Source organism: Pollicipes pollicipes, unplaced genomic scaffold (genome assembly GCF_011947565.3).
Source record: "Pollicipes pollicipes isolate AB1234 unplaced genomic scaffold, Ppol_2.1 Scaffold_4002;HRSCAF=4701_pilon_pilon_pilon, whole genome shotgun sequence".
NCBI classification, from domain to species: domain Eukaryota; kingdom Metazoa; phylum Arthropoda; class Thecostraca; order Pollicipedomorpha; family Pollicipedidae; genus Pollicipes; species Pollicipes pollicipes.
The window spans coordinates 42522408-42533416 of record NW_023596420.1 but is presented as its reverse complement, the minus strand read 5'-3'; the positions used below and the strand labels follow the sequence as shown (position 1 = coordinate 42533416).

The 11009-nt window shown below is 52.2% G+C and overlaps 1 protein-coding gene across 1 annotated transcript; it reads left to right on the top strand.

Annotated features, from left to right (window-relative positions):
- The first annotated feature begins 8317 nt into the window (after positions 1-8317).
- LOC119093431 (vacuolar protein sorting-associated protein 4A) lies at positions 8318-10516 on the top strand. The gene has a single exon (XM_037216388.1). It carries the CDS (start codon positions 8530-8532, stop codon positions 9844-9846), a length of 1317 nt encoding a protein of 438 aa, XP_037072283.1. The 5' UTR covers positions 8318-8529; the 3' UTR covers positions 9847-10516.
- The last annotated feature ends 493 nt before the right edge of the window (positions 10517-11009 follow it).

The window sequence follows — 11009 nt, the reverse complement described above, 5'->3', positions numbered from 1 at the left end:
CGCTTTTCTTCTTTGAGAAGGAGAAGTGCAGGAGCGGCGCCACCAGCTTTTTTCAGGAGGGCCAGGCAGTTCCAGGGGCTTGTAAGGATGTCTGGGGTCTTCTATGCTAACCGCAATCCGTACTTTCCCTCGGATTTCGCCTACTTTAAAAAATCTCTTATGTAAGCGATACAATTGGACAAAACACCCTCCCGGCCCCGTGGGATCTCCAGTATTTGTAATTAGGGCCTCCTCTCGGTCTGACAGGGCTTCCTCAGTTTTTTTTTGTGGAACCCACTTCGAATTATCTGGGGCTTCCTATCGGCCAAGCGTGCCGATTTGGCCATCTGGGCTTGCTTCTGCAGCTGGGCCTTTAGGACCCTCCTCTTGATCTGTTTCGGCCGTCTGGGGCCTCCTGTAGGCATGATGGGCCCGCTGAAACTTCAAGAGGGGTTGCGTAATCATGTTTGACCCCTTACCCAGTGCCGCGGGGGGCTGACATCCTCCCCCCGGATGGCACAGTCCCCACAGAACCGTCGTAAGTCCCGGACTGCCGACATACTCCGCGTTGCCGCTGCAACTGTGCCATCGGCGCTGCGCCTTCAGGCCGACACGGCAACAGGCGCACTCGTCGCGCCGTGGTCAAAAGGAGCGCCGGAGGTCGACACCAACCGATCACGTGACCTGTGCCGGCCAACGCAAGGCCGCCACGGCGCCGGCGGCCTCACGGTAAAGCCGTGTCGGGAACAGGAGACTGGAGCACGGAGAATGGGTGCGCGGGGACGACTTAGCGCCAGCATGGAGCAGTCTGCTACGAAATGTAGTCTGTGACAGCCTGCTTCCGTGACCTGACCTGCCGCGCCTCAGGTTGGTTTGTAAACTAACCGGGAAGTGCGTAACCAACGAGCAACTGTGAAACGCTACGTCTGTACGGACCACTTGTGAAATATGACGTGTATCCGATTGTTCCGAACCGGACGTTGATACCAACAGGCCGGCCGTGGTCATAGCTTTCGGGTGGTCATTTTAGAGCACGCTGACGTTCTAGACGACCATGTCCGGCCAACGTATGAACCATTGCAGTCAGCACCGCTGTCGGCAGGCAACAGTGTTGAAGTCGGCACAAATTGAGGCACGCTCAAATGGATCATTCTTGCAGGAACAGATAATTTTCTGGCCGTAGTATCGAAATATCGTGACTTATATTCACACGGTGCATACTTGGTCCACGCCCGACATATCATGTATGTCAGGTGGTTTGCAGCGAACCACATGTCACAATTGATCTGTAGGACGCGGCAAAAACAACGCTTTCCAAGCTGACTGCTGCAGACGGCGCTGTCGTGGAAGAGATGGAGCCCGCCTGGATGAAATATGACCTATGATATGTGTTAAGTGGAAGCATCTTACATATACCTACGCTGGATGTATCGGTGCCAGCTGATGCTTCGAAGCTCACAGCCCATCGAAACGTCTGTTCTGGTGAACGCGCCGCAGCAATAGCGCTCAGCGTTCACCAGGTAACTGGAGCCCCACAGTCAACCAAACCCCCCACCCGCGGTCATGCACGGACAAAGGCAGCATGCAACCATGGGGGTCAGGAGGCGTCGCACGGACAGCCGACTGAGCCCCCTTCCCCACCCCAACCACACGGCACCGGCTCCGGCCACCCGTGCCCTTGCACGGTTGGCCGGAGGGGAAGGCAAGGCGTCAGCGCGCGCGCCTACCCGTCGCTGGTAGTGCCGTCAGCGTCCAGTGACCCGGACGAGGCTCCGATCGAGGTGGAGCGGGCCGAGATCTGACGGCCGCTGATGTCAACCTGTCCGGTACACAGGGCAGCTGTCAGTACCGCCCAGCACACCGGGCAGAGGTCAGCACTGTCCGGCACGCCGGGCAGAGGTCAGCACCGTCCGACACATCGGGCAGAGCTCAGCGCTGTCCGATACATCGGGCAGAGGTCAGCACTGTCCGGCACACCGGGCGGAGGTCAGCACCGCCCGGCACAGGGCAGAGCTCAGCACTGTCCGATACGTCGGGCAGAGGCCAGCACTGTCCGGCACACAGGGCAGAGGTCAGCACTGTCCGGCACGCCGGGCAGAGGTCAGCACCGTCCGGCACACGGGGCAGAGGTCAGCACTTCCCCGCACATCCGGCGGTGGTCACCACTGCTCAGCGCATCGGCAACACACCGGTGTCACGCGACAGGAAGAGCTAACACTGCGTTGACACCTTTTTTCTTGGGAAGGGGGAGGGGGAATTTACAGCAAACTTGCGAGTCAAAAGAGGCAGTCTGTCTAAACCAGCAACATTTTTGCGCCTACTTTCCACGAAGGCATTGAGTACGAGACAACTATAGGCCACAATAAACTGCTCCAAACCTGTTCTTCTGCTTCTCTATATCTAAGACATCTACATGTGGCAAGAGGCAGGAAATGGTCACCGTTAATTCAAAGTTGTTCTTTTCGTGCTGTTTACTGCACTTGGACACAATAAAATGAACATTACAACAGACTGTCTTAGCATACCACCAACATCAGAACAGCTCACCACACCCGCTGCATTAAGCCTGCGCGAGACGAGCCGAGACGCGCGGAAGGCGCTCAGACGGCACCCACCAGCGGCGCCCAGCCGGTGGCCGCGGCCGTCCGCCGGCCCGGGGCGGCGCGTACCTCGGCGGTCGTGCCGCGCCGCTCCAGCGGCTGGTCGACGCCGCCGACGCCGCCGCCGCCGTCGGGGGCCAACAGCGCCAGGCTGAGGCGGAACGAGGCGGCGGTGAGGGGTCCGGTCACCGCCGGCGACGACGGCCGCCCGGACGCGGCGGCGGGCCAGAACGGAGCGGGGGCGGGAGCGGGGCCGGGGGCGGAGAGCGGAGCGGAGGGAATAACGTCCGGCGCTGAGATCAGAACGGCGGGCATGAGATCCACACTGAAACAGAAACGGCGCCCGTACAGGCCACACAGAACGCTTACGGGAAAACGTCCTCAGGCACCAAGCGCTTCGGACACAACGCAAGTAGCAGACACCGCAGCAAAACACGTGCTGATGAATGCACGCATGCCTAGTGTGGCATAGATTCACCTGTTTTGGGGTGGGGGTGGGGGAAACACCACGCGCGACGTTTTACTGTGATACGACAAGCACGGGAGTGCACCACGCCCCTCCCCAAACGAAACTCGCAAAACGCAACGCGTCCTAAACCATGACAACACTAGCTGATTGAGCGTAGGCGCGACGGCCGTGACGCGTGATTGGGCGAACACGTGCCCCACGATGTGACGTCAGAGGACGGAGAGCGCCGCGGCGGCGGGGTCGCCCTCCACCGACCTGTCCTCGTGGCTGGTGTCCGACTCGGCGCCAGGCGCCGCCTCCCTCTCCGGCAGCCCGTGGCGCAAGTAGCGCGAGTCCAGACCGCCGGCCGACCCCTCCTCCTCATCGTCCCCCGCGCCACGCTCCCGGCCGTCCTCCTCTGCCGGATCCTCGTCCTCGCCGCTCTCGTACGACCCGTACTCTGCAATGACCCGGGCGTCGCTGAGGACGGCGGACAGCAGCCTTCCGCTGCGGAAGTGACTGCAAACGCGCATCCCCACCACAGGCGGATGTGATGGGCACTGCTAACCAGGGGGCTGCCGATAGAGGCTGGTTTCTCGCAGTTCAAATCCGGACGATGCATAACCGCGCTCCACCGTCCACGGCATCACTCCACCCGCAGCGCGCAGGCCCAGCTTCAAAGACGTGCAACGTTACTTTTGACTCCCGCATAGTTTTGACAACCGCCACGTGTGTCAAAATTATGCACCCACGGCAGTATACATGAAACAGTAAAGAAATATTTTACTGGCGTAATAGGCAAGCAATTCTCGACCGTTGTTAATGCTTAAAATACGCTGATTACTTACTCTAGAAATAGGTGATGATTGGCTGTCACTGGTTTGCAAAATTGCTGGCTAATAAGCCATCAGGAAGTGAGACACTGCATGCAGGAGTCCCAGCACCCCACAAGCTCAGTACAGTCCCAGACCCACATACACTGACGTAAACATGTGCTGTACGCTGGTTACTCCGTCACGACAACGTACACACTACTGTACACTACGCTACGCACACGCACACCACACACCACTGTACTCTTGCAATGATATGCCGACTGTAACCCGACTGTAAGCCCACAGTTCCCACGGAAGAATACGATACGGACAATCGTGCACGCACCTGTGTTCTTGCTGTTTCCCTCGGTGAACGACACCTCCTTAATGTTGGCCATTGGAGGGTTTAATCTCATTTGTTTGACAGGCGAGAGTGGTACTCTCGCCGACGGACTTGAGTCATCTTCTAGGAAGCAGTCCGAAAAACCTGAGATGGGTCATGAACGCGATGTAGTCAACAACAAAGGGAACTAGGAACAGATGAGCGAGGAGATACGGAGGGAGAATGACTTCAATGCTTCGCTGCCGTGTCAACAGATTTATTTATACGTGGCAAACCGAGGCTTCAGCGCGGCCCGGACACCTTTACATAAGGTAAACCGCACAAAACCCACAGCGGGCCAACATATCTGCGGGACCATAGGCTTGGCGACGAACAGCCATGCGGGACTAGTGGCGGAGCTGGGTAACCATTCACTCAGACCCCAAACAGTCTGTGTGCAGAGGCCCGCAGGCTGCGGAGCGGCTGGAGACTGACCGGCGACAGAGTCCAGTCTGAGCAGACCCAGCGAAGACTGCTCGGACGCTGGAGACCGCCCGGACACCAGCGTACTGTCCCCTTTCGGGTCGACATTCTCCATGGCTCGCGCCTAGTCACCACGCTGAAAAGGAACAATATCACGCACACGCCGGCGCAATGTGTATGCATGCAAGCGGGTCAGTGACAAAATTCAGCTCAACAAAAAGTTTTCAAGTTTCCGTTGCAAAACACAGTTTTTCAACACCATGAAATTCCGCATCATCGAATCATCGGCCACAATGCCATTTTGTCCTGACGGCAACATGGATTACAGTCCCCCTGCCATGAAACGACCACTGCTCTGCATTAATCGGACATCGGCCCACGCTGCATTACAAATTTTGCAGAATGATTACTGCATAGTGAGCTCCTGACAAAATCGAGGACAGCAAACAAGTCAAGGAAATATGCCAAGCTTTACATGCCTTCAAGGGTTCAAATACAGTGAATCAAAAACACAAGAGAAAGCGAACCTGAAGGCATAGACAGACAAGATGTTCCAAAATGTAACTTCTAACAACAGTTGCCTGTTGACTGAAAATGTTCACTTCATCAAAATTAACATCTGTGAACTCTTTTCAAAAGCTAATAGCAGTTAAATTCAACCCATTGATCAGTTAAATTTCTCAAATGCTTCCCAGTTCCTCATTTTGACACCTGAGACCTATTCAAAAGGTGAGAATATCTGAATCTGTCATTTACTGTCCAATTTTTGTATTCACCTTCTATGCTCAGCTAAGCATGCACGATGCATTTTAGCCTGTATATCTACTCTGAAAGGGTGTAACCTGGCCCTCTGAAAGGGTGTAACCTGACCCTCTGAAAGGGTGTACTCTGAAAGGGTGTAAGAGTTGACGGTTCACTGCAATTTGGAATTCCAATGCCACAGTGGTCAGATTCTAATTTGAATTGAAATTCGAGATTTGAACATACGAATAGTTCTATGGAAGGATTCGACGAGGTATCAGCATCGCGGTAGAATGAATTGTTCGGACCTTGTCTGGTGTGTCACCATGTGCACAATGTCTCAGCCAGGTAATGCTCCGGCAGTCACCAGGTGTCATGGAGTCCTGGGAAGGACTGGATGATATCTAGTCCCAGCAAAGGTGAATGATACACTCAAATGAAATTTGCCTGAAGAAAGTTAGTATTTTTCAAAGTTGGTGGACATAAGCCTTATGCCATTAAACGCCAGCCCTGTGCAGTACCAGCATCAGCCTGGCCAAGTATCAGCCCTGCAGCAGTGCCAGTCAGCCTGGCCAAGTGCCAGCCCAGCAGCAGTGCCAGTCAGCCTGGCCAAGTGCCAGCCCAGCAGCAGTGCCAGTTAGCCTGGCCCAGTGCCAGCCCAGCAGTGGTGCCAGAGTCAGCTTGGCCCCATGCCAGCCCAGCAGCAGTACCAGTCAGCCTGGCCCAGTGCCAGCCCAGCAGCAGTGCCAGAGTCAGCCTTGCCCAGTGCCAGCCCAGCAGTGCTAGAGTGACCTTGGCCTGATGGCAGCCCAGCAGCAGTGCCCCCCCCCCCCCCCCTCCCCCACCTCATACAAAGTCACAGTATGGGCAAGTATGGAGGCTGCACAAGCTGATGCTGCTTCCCATGTGGTTTGTTATAAGGTTATATGATTTAAAATTACATGGGTTGTTCAGTGCAGTAGCAAGGAGCATTATTCACACAGATACAACTGTAGCATTAGCCTTGTTCCTCACAAAAAAAAAAACAGGAGAACAGATGTGGTTGGGTTGATATTTCAGCAACATGCTTTCATTGAAACAATATCAGACTTGTGTTATTGTTTTGATAAAGGCATGCTGCCAAAATATCAACCCAACTATCTCTCCATTCTCCTGGCTCTTCTCCAAGGAATAAGGCTAATACTACTGCCTTGTCTATGTTATGGGATTAATGTTACACACCAAAAGATGGCAGTCATTTCTTTACATAAGCAACCATCAAAACCAAATTTTTACAGCTCTTAAATATCTTTGAGATGAATTACACTGAAATACATACATTTCTCCATTTCCTTTAATAGACATATGAAGCCACATTATATCTTACACCATAGCATATGCAACCACACCTCAGTTAAGGTAGACAAAAATCAACATTCCAGGTGCTTGTCCAGGATTACAGGGGCTCAGAGGCATTTTGACTCAGTTTGTCTTACATGCCACCAAAGGCCTTGTGCTGAGTTTTCCTAAATGTTAGGGGGGGGGGGGGGCTGAAGCCCCAAAGCTCTTCCATGATAATCAAATAGTTCCTATGGCTATAGACAAAACTGAAACAGGCCATGGCTAAGTCATTGTTCAGACATCCATATTGGTCAAACTACTAAGCATCATATCATCATGTAGCAAAACAGTACCCTGCACAGCAGCAGGCATATCAAATGGCATCTGACAAGCGTGGACCCAAACACATCAACAATGTGTCATGAACTCATGGGTACTGACCATCTTCATTTAAATCCCAGGCCAAGGAGAGCTTTCCTTGCTTTCCTTCTGTAAGCACTCAAACAGTTGTAACCACCACAGTCTGCAAACCATGGCAAATCCTGATGATATCTCATTGGGGCAGAAGTTCAGCACATCTCCCAATTTGGGGAAGTTCATCAAAATTTTGTAGCACATCTTTTAAATGAACATTGAGACCATTTTGCATTATTCCAAAATGAAACTGGTAATATGATCAGAAATTACCAAATGTGATGATAAATCATGTCTCTGGAGTAAGAAACATTAACAAAATCAGCCCTGAATGGCAAAGTTTCCTATCCTATTTGGGGCAGGATCCTGCCTGTCCCAAATATCTTATTAGCATGTTTCCCATGGTTTGCAGACTGGACTGCTCTGGACACCATTCTAATATGCTGGACAGATAAGTACACCCTCAACCGCGCACCCGGACCCTCTGTCACAACCAGCCACGGCCCTTTCTCCGCCGGACCAGGTCGAAAGCTTTGAATCGTAGCCACAGAAACGAAAAGGGCGGGCACCAAGGATAAGCGGAACCGTGCCTGTGCGCCGCTATTTCACTGCATTAATCCGCTGCCATAATCTACTTCAACGATTGTTCACAGAAACACATGAGATGACCAAAATTGCAATGTAACTATGCGCAACAAGGTATACGATATATGACACTGCCGGCCAGCACATTACTAGAATAAATGGTAAATACTGAGAGGCCTATTTCATCCCGCTATCCACCATGTTCAGGCAACCTTACGGGGGTATTAGTTCTTTCTGTATTGCAACTAATCATGTTGATGGCGTCGTGACCTGAAGCCAATATTGGCTTCACTTATGGCCATCAAAGCCACACCTATAAGCCATCAAAATAAGTGTGGCTCACATTCAAGCCGGCCCGTACGCTTTAGAAATGTCACAACTTTCCGAATTTTGTGTGAATTTTGCAGAACACTTACTGTCATGATAAAATATATGGGTCATAAACCATGCTGTTAATGGTAGGAGCTATTGGCACTAAATTTAGCCCATTTAATAATTTGGAATCCAATTAAAATAAGCGTTTCACCATAACGACGTCATGGGCAGCGCTTTAAGGAGGCGGAGAACCCTTTGGCATTGCCGTCAATACAAGCAACCCTGGCCGCGGTCCTTCCTTGGAAAGCGGGGTGTTGTCATCGCGGGGTGCGGGTATGTCCTGAGGCTCAGGGGGTGTTTAGGGACCCGGTGTGTTTGAGCGACAGTGCGGGCATTTTAACAGATTGTGCCCTGATTTCTAGCTCTTTGGCAAAATCGGCAGTGTGACGGCAACTTGCTTGCGGCATTTGCGATTATATTTGATCTGCGTCGCATTAGCCGACAACAATGGCATCCGGGACAGCTTTACAGAAGGCTATAGACTTGGTTACCAAAGCCACAGAAGAGGACAGAAACAAAAATTTTGAGGAAGCCCGTAGGCTGTATGAGCATGGTGTAGAATATTTTTTGCACTCACTGAAATATGAGGCTCAGTCAGAGAAAGGCAAAGAAAGCATTCGGGCCAAATGCATCCAGTACATTGAGAGGGCCGAAAAGTTGAAGGAATATCTGAAAAAGAAGGAGGGAAAGTCAGAGAAGAAGCCTGTTAAAGATGGTGGCAAAAAGGAGGATTCTGACTCTGACTCAGATGAAGACCCAGACAAGAAGAAGATGCTTTCAAAGCTGGAAGGGGCTATTGTGATGGAGAAAAACTTGAATGTGAAGTGGGCAGATGTTGCTGGACTGGATGCAGCCAAGGAGTCTCTGAAGGAAGCTGTCATCATGCCCATCAAGTTCCCTCACCTATTCACCGGCAAGCGCAAGCCCTGGAAGGGTATCCTCCTGTTTGGCCCACCAGGCACTGGCAAGTCGTACCTAGCAAAGGCTGTGGCCACAGAAGCATCCAACTCAACATTTTTCTCTGTCTCATCCTCAGATCTTGTTTCAAAGTGGCTGGGTGAGTCTGAAAAGCTGGTCCGCAACCTGTTTGAGCTGGCCAGAGAGCACAAGCCATCCATCATATTCATAGATGAGATTGATTCACTGTGCTCATCTAGGTCAGACAATGAGTCCGAGTCAGCCAGGAGAATCAAGACTGAGTTCCTGGTCCAGATGCAGGGAGTTGGAAATGACACAGATGGCATCCTTGTGCTGGGAGCCACCAACATCCCTTGGGTTCTGGATGCAGCCATCCGCAGACGTTTTGAGAAGCGGATATACATCCCGCTGCCCGAGGAGCCTGCCAGATCCACGATCTTCAAGATCCATCTGGGAAACACTCCTCATCAACTGACTGAACAGGACTTCAGAATCCTTGGAGGCAAGACCGAAGGCTTCTCCGGCGCCGACATCAGCATTGTGGTGCGTGATGCCCTGATGCAGCCAGTGCGCAAGGTGCAGACTGCCACTCACTTCAAACGGGTGCGGGGTCCGTCCCGATCTGACCCGAACGTCTTTCTGGACGACCTGCTGACGCCCTGCTCTCCTGGCGATCCCGGAGCCATGGAGATGTCCTGGATGGATGTCGACGGTGAGAAACTGCTGGAGCCTGTCGTCAGCATGAACGACATGCTGAAGTCAATCGCCACCTCCAAGCCCACGGTGAATGACGAAGACCTGAAGAAGGTTGAGAAGTTCTGCGAAGACTTCGGAATGGAGGGTTGAACCCGGTCCTGGCGGGCTGTGGCCGCCTCAATCACCACTTGTCTGGAGGGTCGTAAGTTTATTTCACTGGGGCCTGTGTAACAACTGTCTCACTAGTGGCACTTGTATTTCGGCGACTTTGCATTCTGCGGCAATTAGAATGCATGTTGACGTTTTTGTCCTTCTGTCTCCTGAAAAATACGTCCAACTGAAACTCAAGTGAAAGGAGTATATTCAATTTGTGTTGCCGCAGGCTGGAAAGATGCAAAGACTTACTGATCTGAATGCTGTTGTTGTAAATACCTATCCGTTTTCATTAGTGTCTGTGAAGCATGTCGAAACATTTGGTTTTCAGACTTGCGATCGGGGGCAGCGCCACGATGCCGCTATCCTCGAAAAATGAATGATAGTATAGCCGTTTCCACGGTACAGATTGATTGCATTTGGTATAGGCCTTATGCATGCATACATAGTGGGGTTTAAGCCAGCTTAGTCTGTTAAGCAATGCTGGGCTGGTCCTGGAATCAATTTCTGGGAAGTTGTGCTTGTGCCGTGTGTCTAACCGTTATTGCATCAGAATCACTGCGATGTAGTTTTGCTGTCCTGCTTTGAACACGGCAATGGTTCTGAGAATGTGCCTGACCTAGCTGCTGAGGGATGGATCCAAATAAATTAAAGACTTATCTCTGAATGAGTTTTTTAATACCAGTTGACCCAAGGCGCAAGGGCAGGCGTAGCTATGGCACGCAGTGTTGGGAAGAAAACCCCAAGCATCACCGATGCTTCTGGAACATCTCTGATGCTATTGAAGGTGTGTATTCCATGTAATGGTGTGCCAGGAACGTGCAGTTTTGTGAATAATGCGGTGCACGCGGTGCCCCGCAGCGCCGTGTGGGGCGGCTCGGTCGCGTTGGCCACGCTATCACCCGGCCGAGAATTCCGAAGTCATCCCACCAGCCCGTCAGTGCGACGTTCTAACGGCGCATAACCGTGTGCTGAGCTGAAAACTCTTCCTTCGCTTTTTGAACATGTGCATTTGTTTGCAAATCATCGCGCACTCAACCCTTATCATAAACCGCTGTGCATTGTCTGCAGGCAAGCGGCGGCGCTATGACCAACCCTGCCTCGGGCGAAGGCAGGTCCCGTCCCTCTCCGGCTTTCGCTTTGTTCGCTGCAACGGTCTG

What these genes read in the sequence shown, in the direction of transcription:
- LOC119093431 (XM_037216388.1), top strand. Translation starts at nt 8,530, where the DNA reads ATGGCATCCGGGACAGCTTTACAGAAGGCTATAGACTTGGTTACCAAA.